This window comes from Centroberyx affinis, unplaced genomic scaffold (genome assembly GCF_046629955.1).
Source record: "Centroberyx affinis isolate AG114_WGS23_722 - 3 ecotype Tasmania unplaced genomic scaffold, CSIRO-AGI_Caff_v1 ptg000847l_1, whole genome shotgun sequence".
Lineage (NCBI taxonomy): Eukaryota > Metazoa > Chordata > Actinopteri > Beryciformes > Berycidae > Centroberyx > Centroberyx affinis.
In genome coordinates this window covers 145,438-159,294 of record NW_027279442.1, presented here as the reverse complement: position 1 = coordinate 159,294, position 13,857 = coordinate 145,438, and the positions used below count along the sequence as shown (strand labels likewise).

Here is a 13,857-nt window from a genome sequence, read left to right as displayed (position 1 = left end):
TTATTTATCCATCGCCGTTTGAAATATATTCGCTCGTCGCTGGGATGTGTTTTAGATTGTAGAACGCCGATCACTGTGCGTTTACTCCAACGCTTATGGCTAAATAGATGTTATTTACGGAGACGAAGCGCTGAAGGGGCGTACTCGTTTATGCCGACATTCGGCGTTATACTGATAAGGCACTGCCACCATGTGAATCTTTATAGTAATACATGAATACTTTTGATACTTCACATTTTAAATTGATATCTGATCAAGGATGAAACCTGCAAACACCACCGTCTCTAAAACAAAAATTTACCAAGACATAGGCTAATACTAAGGAAAAACGTAGGGTTGCCAGCGTTTTATTTTATCTGGAACATCTCCGTGTAGGCTCAGGAGAAACAATAATTCTCAATCTGAAGAATGGTTCATTCAACACCATGGGCAAGAACAATGAGTCATGATTCAAATTAAATAAAGTTAAAACAATCTGAAACTAATGGTGAATCCGCACGATATAAAGCCTAGATCGCATGATAAAGCGTGCTCGCAATTAGCACACATAGCAAAGATGAGTGTATTTACGGTTCTTACCTCTCCAGATGCCCGTCTCCTGTCGGGGACCACGAGAGTATTCCCATTGCTGCCCGGGACTATAGTAGAACCTATACTCATTCTGGGTCCAACTAACATGTATCGTCTGTCTCCAGATCTGTACTGGATGCTGTGGCACAGCGTCCCGTCGTAATTTGCGTCTTGTAAATACTTAGAGGAATAGTCTGTGGGTTTGGAGCACTGCATTACAATCAACACGATGATACTGATGAGAAAAAGTGCTGAAACTGAGCCCAGAGTTAACATGAGATAAAATGTAACATTGTTTTCTTCTTCAGCTTTTGTTGCACTTTTAACATCAGAAGCTGCAAAAGCCTCTTTGGGCTCCACCGCCTTGATAATCACAGTAGCTGTTGCTGAGAGTGAAACGTTCCCATTGTCTTTTACCAGTATGACCAGTTTATGCTCAGCCTCGTCCGTCTCTGTGAATGACCGAAGTGTTCTTATCTGTCCTGTATAGCGGTCCAAACCAAAGAGACTGTGGTCAGTCACTTCCTGCAGTGAAAATAATAACCAGCCGTTATATCCTATATCAGCGTCATAGGCTCTCACTTTAGTCACCAAATGTCCTGCGTTCGCATTGCGGGGAATCTCCTCCACACCTTCAGCAGAACCGTTAGCGCTGACTGGATACAAGATGACTGGAGCGTTGTCGTTCTGATCCAGAATGAACACGTTCACTGTGACGTTGCTGCTTAGTGATGGAGTTCCAGAGTCTGTGGCAACAACTTGGAAGTGGAATGTTTTCAAACTTTCAAAGTCAAAACTTTTCAGTGCCAAAATGTCTCCATTTTCAGGGTTGATATTGAGAGAGAAGGAAAGCTTGTTATCCTCACTTCCATCTCTCAAAATATGATATGAAATACAAGAATTATCACCCTCATCCCGGTCATAGGCCCTCACTGAAAATAGTGAGGCTCCTGGAGAGTTGTTCTCGGTAACATAGAATGTGTAAGGGCTCAGTGAAAACTCTGGACTGTTATCGTTCACATCTGAAAGAACAATGCTGATAGCTTTTTCAGAAGACAACGATGGCACACCTGCGTCTTTCGCAACAATTGTAACATCATATACGGACTGTTTTTCTCTATCCAGAGGTATTTTTGTGACTAAAGAGTACATGTTATCTTGTGTTGAAGGTGATAATGTGAAAGGAACATCCTCATTAAATGAGCAAATAACTTTCCCGTTAAGACCAGAGTCCTTATCATTAACGCTAATTAATGCGACAGTGGTTCCCGGTCTTGAATCTTCTGGTATTGCTCTCGAAAATGACGTAACCTCTATCTCCGGAGCATTATCATTCAAATCAACAATATTCACAAATACACATTTGTCTGTCTTGAATGGAGCCGGTCCTTTATCAGAAGCCTGTATATCGATTTCATAACTTTCCTCTACTTCAAAATCTATCAGATCTTGAACAATAATTTCACCGGTATTTGGGTCTACACGAAAAAGTTGACGTATTCTACCGTTCACATTATTACCAAATGAATAAACGATTTCACCATTGGAACCCTCGTCTAAATCTGTGGCATTTACTTGTATAACTGTTGTGCCAATTGGAGAATTTTCATCCAAACGTACTGAGTAAGTATCTTTGGTGAAAACTGGCATATTATCATTAACATCTAAAACGTCAGCAATAATTTCAGCTGTTCCTGATCGACCTGGTTTCCCTCCATCGATGGCGGTAAGAAGCAACCTATGTGTTTTCTGAGTTTCCCTATCTAGCGGCTTCAGTAGACTTAAAATGGGTATTTTACCATCTTTTCCCCGATCTTTAACTTCCAAACGGAAATGATCATTATGACTAAGTTTATACTCTTGAACTGAAAACTGGCCAACATCAGGGTCGTTTGCTGCTTGCAGTTGAATGCGTAAGCCTGGTACAGCTGACTCTGAAATTTCTAAACGTGACTCGTTCTCTGAGAACCTGGGAGAGTGGTCATTTACATCCAGCACCTCTACAGCCACATAATGAATTTCAAGAGGGTTTTCCAGCACAGTTTTTAGGTTGATCAAACAGACTCTGCTCCGCTCACAAACCTCCTCTCTGTCAATTTTTCGGTTAACATACAACATACCATCGTTCTGGTTTACCTGAAAAAAGGACTCTGTTGAACCCACCACAATACGATATCCTCTCTCTTTCAATGTGCTCTTATCTAATCCCAGATCCTTAGCTATATTCCCAACAACAGTTCCTTCTTTAACTTCCTCAATGATGGAATATCTGATTTGCGCCGAAGCTCGGCTCCAAAACAGAATCAAAGCAACCATAGAAGCGATCCACCGCCATCGCTCTCTCCATGCTCCGCGTCCTTTCCGCTCCATGATTTGAAGATAAAATGAGACTCCAAAGCTCTAGGAAAAACTCCTTTATCAAATGAAACGCATTCAAAATCTTCCAAACTGAAGGTGGATAGACTCCGATATAATGTCAAAATATTAAATATTGAATATTAGTCGTCTGCTTGCATGATCCTTCCGATGCCGAAATCATAACCGACCTGAGGGGTGGACCCACCTGACAAAAGACTCCACTAAAACATTTTTTTGCTTATACTGACACCAAGTGATGCCTTTCCAGTCTGCAATGCTGCCTGTCTAAATCAGAAAGTTTAAGGAACCTAACTGAAAATAACATTGATAAGGGAGTATTTTTTACGTTTTCTGTTAGACAAGGCTTGCCTTGATAAATCTGTGCTAACACCACATGCCAACACCAGTAGAAATGCATGGTTCAGCACCACGGACAGCGACAACACTCGGAGGTTTTTTATTACTCGTCCGTAGAATCACACTCTAAAACACACATTCTTCCAACATGGTTACACGTCATTTATGGTAGCATATTTTCAAAATAAGGCTGTCGTGATGAAAATAGACCGAAAAAGGCAGAATTAGACAGAAGCAAAACCAAAGTCTCTTACCTCTCCAGATGCCCGTCTTCTGTCGGGGACCACTAGAGTATTCCCATTGCTGCCCGGGACTATAGTAGAACCTATACTCATTCTGGGTCCAACTAACATGTACCGTCTGTCTCCAGATCTGTACTGGATGCTGTGACACAGTGTCCCGTCATAATTTGCGTCTTGTAAATACTTGGACGAATAGTCTGTTGGTTTGGAACACTGCATTACAACCAAAACTATGAAACTAATGAGAAAAAGTGCTGAAACTGAGCCCAAAGTTATTATCAAATAAAACGTCACATTGTTCTCTTCCTCGTCTCTTCTTGTACTTTTAACATCTGAAGCTGCAAAAGCCTCTTTGGGCTCCACGGCCTTGACAATCACAGTAGCTGTTGCTGAGAGTGAAACGTTCCCATTGTCTTTTACCAGAATTACCAGTTTATGCTCAGCCTCGTCCGTCTCTGTGAATGACCGAAGTGTTCTTATCTGTCCTGTATAGCGGTCCAAACCAAAGAGACTGTGGTCAGTCATTTCCTGCAGTGAAAATAATAACCAGCCGTTATATCCTATATCAGCGTCATAGGCTCTCACTTTAGTTACTAAATGTCCTGCGTTCACATTGCGGGGAATCTCCTCCACACCTTCAGCAGAACCGTTAGCGCTGACTGGATACAAGATGACTGGAGCGTTGTCGTTCTGATCCAGAATGAACACGTTCACTGTGACGTTGCTGCTTAGTGATGGAGTTCCAGAGTCTGTGGCAACAACTTGGAACTGGAATGTTTTCAAAGTTTCAAAGTTAAAACTTTTTAGTGCCAATACATCTCCATTGTCATGATTGATGTTTAGAAATGATGTCACTTTATTGTGATCACCTTCGTCTTTCTGAATATGATACACAATCAGAGCATTATCTCCCTCGTCACGATCAGATGCACTTAAAGCAAATACAGACGCTCCTGGCGGGTTATTCTCAGTGATATAGAAAGTATAGGGGTTCAGTGGAAACTCTGGACTATTATCGTTCACATCAGATACAACAATGCTTAGTGTCTTTTCAGATGTTAAGGCTGGTTCACCTGCATCTTTGGCGACTATTGTTACAACATAATTAGATTTGTTTTCTCTGTCGAGCTGTGCCTTTGTGACGACAGCATACATGTTGTCTTGTATTGGAGGTGTGAGTGTGAAAGGGACGTCGCTCTTTACAAAGCTAATAACTTTTCCGTTTAGCCCAGAGTCCAAATCAGTAATGCTAATAAGTGCAACCGTTGTTCCTGGTCTAGAATCCTCTGAAATTGTGTTAGAAAGCGACGTCACTTCAATATCAGGTGCATTGTCATTGATATCCATAATCTGAATGGTAACACTTTTATCCGTCCTAAAAGGAAGGGCTCCCTTGTCAGATGCTTGGATGTCGATCTCATAACTGTCATCCACTTCATAGTCTATGTGTCCTTTCACAGTCATTTCACCTGTGCTCGGGTCAACAACAAAGAGTTCTCGTACCTTACTATTTACATTACCAAATGAATAGCTAACCTCCCCGTTTGAACCGTCGTCCAAATCGGTGGCGTTTACTTGTATGACTGTTGTGCCAATGGGCGAATTCTCATTTAGCGTTGCCGTATATACATCTTTTGTAAAAACAGGCATATTGTCATTCACATCTAAAACATCTACGAATATCTCTACAGTTCCAGTTTTGGGAGGTTTGCCCCCATCCATTGCTGTGAGTAGCAGTTTATGACTGCTAGAGGCTTCTCTATCTAGCGGGCTTTGTAAATGTAAAATAGGGATTTTACCATCCTTGCCGCGATCTTTCACCTCTAACCGAAAATGATTATTGGGACTCAGCTTATACTGCTGGACAGAATTTACACCGCCATCTGGGTCGTGGGCAGCATGCAATTGAAATCTTGCTCCTGGTATGGTGGACTCTGAAATCTCAAGCCTTTTGTCTTTGTCTGGAAAACAGGGAGAATGGTCATTTACATCTAACACTTCGACTGCGACATAATGGATCTCCAGGGGATTCTCTAGCACGCTTTTAAGATTGATCAAACATACACTGGTCCGTTCGCATATTTCCTCTCGGTCTATATTACGGTTTAGGTAAAGTATCCCATCATTTTGGTTGATCTGGAAAAGGGTCTCAGTGGAGCCAGACACAATGCGAAATCCCCTATCTTTCAACATATTCAGATTTATTCCGAGATCCTTTGCTATATTCCCAACAGCAGTTCCTTCGTTGATGCCTTCCGATATAGAGTACCTTATCTGTCCTGACGCCTTGTCAAAAACCAAACCCAATGCGAACACGAAGGCGACCCACTTCCAGGTTTGTCGCCATGTCTCCTGTCCTCTTTGTTCCATGTTTTGATTTAAAAGCATAACTCCAGCACATCTATTAAATGATAGAAATTGTTTGTATATCCATTAGTTGCGAGAAAATCCACTCCTAATTGCAGTGCGCTTAGTTCATAACGACGACCATCGTTGAAATCCTATTCAAAGGACAATGATGTTCTAGCCTCCTGAATGCTTGAGATGCGGACTCGTAGACATACGTATGATTACAAACTGATGCGAGGCGTTATTCTAGTTGGTTAGTGCCACCATGCGACTCTATCACACATAACACGTTTAGTTTTTATTCTCAGCTCGAATTTAAAATAAAATCTTACAAGCAAACAAATACAGGTAGCAAGTCGATTGGACTCATATTAAAGAGTATTGATTAAATTATTGGCTGTTAATTTTGGAAATCTAATATTTCACAACAAACTGCAACTACTTAAAGGGTAACTTCGGTATTTTTCAACCTGGACCCTATTTTCCCAACTGCGGGTGTCTAAGAAACTAATGGGGACAACAATTTTTGAAATTGGTCCAGTATTGAGCGAGATCGCTTCAGCCGGCAGCCGTGAAACGGGCTGCAATGTAATCCGACGGGGCAAATGCAAACCGTCAATGTACGTCCACTAAAAGTGCTTGTTTTTGCCACTGACTGGCTCAGATTGTTATTATAAGTGTCTGACACAGTATGGAAAGGACCCTACACAGAAATGAAACGTACTTCCTTACCTTTAGCTTGATCCCGTCTGTGTGTAACCAAGTCTCGCCCAAGTCCCGCGAGAGCTTAGTTGTTGCAGGAAGTCACCTGTGGAAACGTGAGTGAGAGTTGGAGAGAGGAGTGCCACCGGGAGGAGTTTGTTGTGTTGGAGTACAAAGATCGTAGCTTAGCGTTATCTAAAAGATCTAAATAAAAAAAAAATTAAAAAAAACAATGGTTCGTGTTTGCGCAGTTCCGAATTGTGCCAACAAAATGTCGCGCAACACTTCGCGCAGCTTTCACAGACTGCCTTTGTTGGATAGTGACCCGCTGAAGTTGTGGCTAGTTGTGCTACAAATGGATGCCAACACTCCTGTCCATACGCTGCGCCTTGCAGACCATCGGGTCTGCAGTGACCATTTTGACCGGGATGACTACAGCCAGCCAAAGAGGAGACGAAATCCTATCCCAAAGCACTTTTTCCTAAAGAAAAATGCTGTCCCAAGAGTGGAGAGACCTGCTCCAGACAGAGTGGAGGTAATGTTATTAGCTAAAGTTATTGCGTTGTCCTGGCATCAGTACACACGGCAAAAACAATCACGAAACTAGAAAGGCACTCGGAGAGCGCAGACCTCCGCCAAGGTTCATGCTATTATTGTTTGTTCGTGAGTCGGATCCAGATCCGCTCCAAAATTTAATGGGTTCTTCCTTGGCCCATGCTACACCCTTCCACCAAGTTTCATGAAAATCGCGCCAGTATTTTTTCCGTAATCCTGCTGACAGACAAACAAACAAACGGCACCGAAAACATAACCTCCCTGGCGGAGCTAGCCAGTAGTATGTGTAAAATAGCCTATCAACTGAGTCATGATTGATTATAAAATATGTATATAGATTCATTTCCCCTTTTCAGCAGTTGACATTCATAATAATACAATAAGTGATATCAACAAGCTGAAATTATCTGTGTAATATTGTTGCCAAAGTGTGTGTGCGTGGTGTAAAAATGTCATATTTATGCTTATCTATTATACGACCTATAAGACTACTTTTATGCCTACATTTGTATATCCTATACATTAGCAGATAGGCTATCATAGAGATACTTACTGGCAATGAATGATGATGGTAGCTCTTCAATGAGTAGGAGCTCTTCATCCGTATACTCTGGCTCAAATAAATACGGGCCGCCATCGAATTCAAAGGCCTCTTCCACGTTGTCGAAATCAGGTAAATATTCAGTCATGACTTAGAAAATCTTTTAGATAACACTGAGCTACGATCTCTGTACTTCAACACAACAAACTCCTCCCGGTGGCACTCCTCTCTCCAACTCTCACTCACGTTTCCACAGGTGACTTCCTGCAACAACTAAGCTCTCGCGGGACTTGGGCGAGACTTGGTTACACACAGACGGGATCAAGCTAAAGGTAAGGAAGTACGTTTCATTTCTGTATAGGGTCCTTTCCATATTGTGTCAGACACTTATAATAACAATCTGAGCCAGTCAGTGGCAAAAACAAGCACTTTTAGTGGACGTACATTGACGGTTTGCATTTGCCTCGTCGGATTACATTGCAGCCCGTGTCGCGGCTGCCGGCTGAAGCGATCTCGCTCAATACTGGACCAATTTCAAAAATTGTTGTCCCCATTAGTTTCTTAGACACCCGCAGTTGGGAAAATAGGGTCCAGGTTGAAAAATACCGAAGTTACCCTTTAAGCAAAATGTAGAGATAAAATAACCTATTCAGTGTAACAGCGTCATAGCAGAGCAGGAACTCTAATATTAATCGTGACAATCTACAAAAAAATAAAAGTGATTTTGAAAATGAGTAAACCCATTATTTAAACAATGACTTTCCTTACCACACAAGCACAAATGTATATATTTTAGCACAGTAGACAGTGAACAAAAGTTTGCAATCTTGAGACTTGCCAGATGTTCGGCTTTCAATCTGTCTGTTATAATTATTATCTTAGTCTACACACTGCACTTTTAATATTCAGAATATTTCTTACCTCTCCAGATGCCGGTCTCCTATCCGGGACCACGAGAGTATTCCCATTGCTGCCCGGGACTACAGTAGAGCCTATACTCATTCTGGGTCCAACTAACATGTACCGTCTGTCTCCAGATCTGTACTGGATGCTATGGCACAGTGTCCCATCATAATTCGTGTCTTGTAAATACTTGGAGGAATAGTCTGTGGATTTGGGGCACTGCATTACAATCAACACGATGATACTGACAAGAAAAAGTGCTGAAACTGAGCCCAGTGTTATGATCAAATAAAAGGTAACATTGTTTTCTTCTTCAGCTTTAGTTGCACTTTTAACATCAGAAGCTGCAAAAGCCTCTTTGGGCTCCACCGCCTTGACAATCACAGTCGCTGTTGCTGAGAGTGAAACGTTCCCATTGTCTTTTACCAGTATGACCAGTTTATGCTCAGCCTCGTCTGTCTCTGTGAATGAGCGAAGTGTTCTTATCTGTCCTGTGTAGCGGTCCAAACCAAAGAGACTGTGGTCAGTCACTTCCTGCAGTGAAAATAATAACCAGCCGTTGTATCCTATATCAGCGTCATAGGCTCTCACTTTAGTCACCAAATGTCCTGCGTTCACATTGCGGGGAATCTCCTCCACACCTTCAGCAGAACCGTTAGCGCTGACTGGATACAAGATGACTGGAGCGTTGTCGTTCTGATCCAGAATGAACACGTTCACTGTGACGTTGCTGCTTAGTGGTGGAGTTCCAGAGTCTGAGGCAACAACTTGGAAGTGGAACTTTTTCAGTGTTTCAAAGTCAAAACTTTTTAGCGCGGAAATTTTTCCATTATCAGAATTGATATTCAGGAAAGACGCTAGGTCATTTTGACTCCCTTCTCTAGCAATATGATAAGAAATGATTGCATTTTCATTCAAATCATTGTCCGATGCGCTTACAGAGAATATTGACGTGCCAGCGGCGTTATTTTCCATCATGTACAACTCTAACGGATTTTGGGAGAAATGCGGACTGTTGTCATTTACATCTGATATCTGAATGCTCAGGGTTTTGTAAGTCGACAAGGGAGGCTCACCACAATCGGTGGCTCTTATTGTTATATCATAATGTGACATCACCTCTCGATCTAATATTCCCTTAGTGACAACTGAATATATGTTCTCCTTATAAGAGGGTTTTAATTCAAAAGGCAGGTCTTCGGATATGCGTGAAATTATTTTGCCATTGACACCAAAGTCTTTATCTGTCACACTAATCAAGGAAATAACTGTGCCAGGCTTTGACTCCTCAGACACTGTATTTGAAAGTGATGTGACTTCTATTTCTGGTGGATTATCATTGACGTCTATTATCTTTATAATTACCCTGCACTCAACTGATAATGGAGGTGTTCCTTTGTCTGATGCTTGCACATCTAGTTTATAAACCTCTGCCTCCTCAAAATCCACTACTCCTTTCACTTTAATTTCTCCACTTACGCTATCCAATTCAAAAATGTCGTAGACTTTTCGTCTCAAGGTTTTGCCAAGGCTGTATTCAATTTCGCCATTAGCCCCTTCATCTGGATCTATTGCGTTCACTCTTGTAACAGCAGTGCCAACTGGGACGTTTTCTTGTATTGTAATTTGGTAAGTATCCTGACTGAACGTTGGACGATTATCATTGATGTCAAGGACAATAACTGAAACATTTAGTGTCCCTGATCTTTGAGGTTTACCTCCATCAGCTGCGGTGACCAACAGCAAGTGTTTATTTGTTTGTTCTCTGTCTAATGACTTCTTCAACACTAAAAAGGGTATTTTATCCTCATCGCTTTGACGAATATCTATTTCAAAGTGATCATTTGACGTCAATGTGTATGTGCGGATTGAGTTAATTCCGGCATCGGGATCACGAGCAGCGTGGAGTTGGAATCGCGTTCCAGGAGATGTATGTTCAGCAATTTCAAAGGTCTGCTCCTTTTCAGGAAAACGAGGGGAGTGATCATTTACATCAGTAATTTCTACAGCAACATAGTGTATTTCTAGAGGGTTTTCAACAAGAATTTTTAGCTCCATTAGACATGCACTACTACGCTGACACAGATCTTCTCTGTCGATATTCTTATGGACATACAAGGCACCATTGTTCTGGTTTACCTCAAAAAAAGCGTCCTTAGATCCAGTGACAACGCGGAACCGTCGGTCAATCAAAGAAGTGACGTCGAGGCCAAGGTCCTTTGCGACATTTCCAACAACAGATCCCTCTTTCACCTCCTCTGGAATAGAGTATTTTATCTGAGCCGAAGCATGGTTTCCGAAATACAGCAGTCGAGACAAAATAAAGAAAAAACGACAGTATTCCTTTACTCGACTTGGTCCCTCGTTCCCCATCGTTATCTAGTAGATAGATATTGCCACACACAAGCGCGTTATCACGATTATCAAATGTCTATACCCAATACAAAACCCTGCTCTATCGATTTACATGCATCATTCAAATGCCTTCTCTTTTCGGGTGAAACACAAAGGCCTGGTAAGGGGAGGGACAAAATACTTTATGGTTTCCCGATGCAACACTGACACCCAAAGGACTAAACTTTGGATGATTAAAACTCTTTAAAAAATGTCATAGTTTAAATATTTTATTTGTAAGAAAATATACCTAGTGACATCTGAGCAGAAAAAAAGCAGGCAGAAGGCATTGAAAGGCATAACGACGACAAATATTTCAGCACCATGGACAAGACAGCCAACTGTAAAGCTACACCCTTGATCATCGTTTAACACTCTTTCTCTCACACACGCATGCACACACGCACCCACACGCACGCACGCATAAGATAAATGTTCAATGTTCAAACTATTGCATGATGAAGCAAAAATGTCAAAAGAGACAAAGGAACCTTGATTGCCTGTGAGCAAATGGCATACTACTGTATGGAAAGTTTGAAATAATGCTTACCTCACCAGATGACTGCCTCCTGTCGGAGACAACTAGAGTATTCCCATTGCTGCCCGGGACAACAGTAGAGCCTATACTCATTCTGGGTCCAACTAACATGTATCGTCTGTCTCCAGATCTGTACTGGATGCTGTGGCACAGTGTTCCATCATAATTCGTGTCTTGCAAATACTTAGAGGAATAGTCTGTGGGTTTGGAGCATTGCATTGCAATTAACAAAATTATACTGAGGAGAAAAAGTGCTGAAACTGAGCCCAAGGTTATGATCAAATACAATGTCACATTGTTATCCTCATCATCTTTTGCTGCACTTTTAACATCGGAAGCTGCAAATGCCTCTTTTGGCTCCACAGCTTTGACAATCACAGTTGTTGTTGCTGAGAGTGAAATGTTCCCATTGTCTTTTACCAGTATGATCAGTTTATGCTCAGCCTCGTCTGTCTCTGTGAATGACCGAAGTGTTCTTATCTGTCCTGTATAGCGGTCCAAACCAAAGAGACTGTGGTCAGTCACTTCCTGCAGTGAAAATAATAACCAGCCGTTATATCCTATATCAGCGTCATAGGCTCTCACTTTAGTCACCAAATGTCCTGCGTTCACATTGCGGGGAATCTCCTCCACACCTTCAGCAGAACCGTTAGCGCTGACTGGATACAAGATGACTGGAGCGTTGTCGTTCTGATCCAGAATGAACACGTTCACTGTGACGTTGCTGCTTAGTGATGGAGTTCCAGAGTCTGAGGCAACAACACGGAACTGGAATGTTTTTAATGTTTCAAAGTCAAAACTTATTAGCGCGGAGATTTGGCCGTTATTAGAATTGATATTAAGGAAAGATCTCATATCATTCTGACCTCCTTCCCCTCTGACAATATCATAGGATACTGCAGCATTTTCATTCAAGTCATTGTCAAATGCACTAACAGATAATATGAATGCACCAGGTGCGTTATTCTCCACCAAATATAATTCTAGAGGATTATGTGGAAACTCTGGTTTGTTATCATTCACATCTGACACCCGAATACTCAGAGTTTTGAATGTGGACAGAGGAGGCTGACCACAGTCAGTAGCTGTTATTGTGATGTCATAATGTGACACGGTTTCTCTGTCCAATGTTTCTTTTGTCACTAATGAGTACATGTTGTCCTTAAACGAGGGTTTTAATTCAAACGGTAAATTTTCTGTTATGCTGCATATAACTTTGCCATTTAGGCCAGAATCAACATCGTTAACGCTAATGAGAGAAATTACCGTCCCATGTTTTGAATCCTCGGGGACCGTGTTGGAGATGGACGTCACCTCTATCTCTGGTTTATTGTCATTGACATCTTGAATCTTTATTATAACTCTACAATCCATTGTCATTGGCGGCTGGCCTTTGTCAGAAGCTTGAACATCTAACTTAAACACTTCAATTGTCTCATAGTCAATTTGTCCGTTAACTCGAATTTCTCCCGTATTTCTGTCTATAGTGAATAGGTTTAAAATTTTGGGGTTCATGTCACTTCCAAAGGCATACTCGACATCACCATTCGTTCCCTCATCCAAATCTGTTGCTTGGACTTTTATTATAATTGTACCAATAGCGACATTTTCTTGTAACATCACTGAGTAAATCTCTTTGGAAAACATTGGTCTGTTGTCATTGTTATCAAGAACTCTTATGGTAAGATTGAGATGTGCTGATTTTTGTGGGTTCCCTCCATCTATAGCTGTTAGAATCAAGCTATGATTTGCTTTTTGTTCTCTGTCCAATTGCCTCTGTAGGACTAAGAACGGGGTTTTGTCCTCTCCCCTATCTCTGATTTCGAGTTGAAAATTAACGTTTTCATTAAGTTTATAACGCTGGACGGAATTGATTCCAACATCTGGATCACGGGCACCTGGTAATTGAAATCGTGCTCCTGGTAAAATGGTTTCTGTTATTTCTATTACCTTTTCTCCCTCGGAAAAACTTGGTGCATGGTCATTAGCATCTGTTATTTCCACACTGACATAATGAATTTCAAGTGGATTTTCAACAACAATTTTCAGATCAACCAAGCAAGCATCATTGCTGTCGCAGAGCTCTTCTCGGTCGATAGTCTTATGCACGTACAAAACTCCATTGTTCGGGTTTACCTCAAATAGCGACTCCTTAGATCCAGACACGATACGAAAACGCCTTTCTATCAAGTTACTAATATCAAGTCCCAAATCCTTAGCGATATTTCCGATCACAGATCCCACTTTAAGCTCTTCTGGAGTAGAGTATCTTATTTGAGCTGAAACCAGCTCACCGAAGCACAGCAGCAGAAATAAAAGCAGAGCACCGGAACAGGACACCATTCTGC

General features: G+C 41.5%; 4 protein-coding genes across 4 annotated transcripts; all 4 read right to left on the bottom strand.

Annotated features, from left to right (window-relative positions):
- Positions 1-377: 377 nt before the first annotated feature.
- Positions 378-2,886, bottom strand: LOC139645350 (protocadherin alpha-8-like). Its single transcript, XM_071521042.1, has 2 exons — positions 580-2,886; positions 378-401 (listed from the first exon to the last, which is right to left on the bottom strand). The coding sequence occupies exons 1-2, from the start codon at positions 2,884-2,886 to the stop codon at positions 378-380; spliced, it is 2,331 nt and encodes a 776-aa protein (XP_071377143.1).
- A 623-nt stretch (positions 2,887-3,509) lies between these two features.
- Positions 3,510-5,897, bottom strand: LOC139645349 (protocadherin beta-15-like). Its single transcript, XM_071521041.1, has one exon. It carries the CDS (start codon positions 5,895-5,897, stop codon positions 3,510-3,512), a length of 2,388 nt encoding a protein of 795 aa, XP_071377142.1.
- Positions 5,898-6,122: 225 nt separating this feature from the next.
- LOC139645348 (protocadherin alpha-3-like) lies at positions 6,123-10,950 on the bottom strand. Its single transcript, XM_071521040.1, has 2 exons — positions 8,596-10,950; positions 6,123-6,149 (listed from the first exon to the last, which is right to left on the bottom strand). The coding sequence occupies exons 1-2, from the start codon at positions 10,948-10,950 to the stop codon at positions 6,123-6,125; spliced, it is 2,382 nt and encodes a 793-aa protein (XP_071377141.1).
- Positions 10,951-11,201: 251 nt separating this feature from the next.
- On the bottom strand, positions 11,202-13,852 carry LOC139645347 (protocadherin alpha-8-like). The gene is made up of 2 exons (XM_071521039.1): positions 11,517-13,852; positions 11,202-11,262 (listed from the first exon to the last, which is right to left on the bottom strand). The coding sequence occupies exons 1-2, from the start codon at positions 13,850-13,852 to the stop codon at positions 11,202-11,204; spliced, it is 2,397 nt and encodes a 798-aa protein (XP_071377140.1).
- Positions 13,853-13,857: the final 5 nt, after the last annotated feature.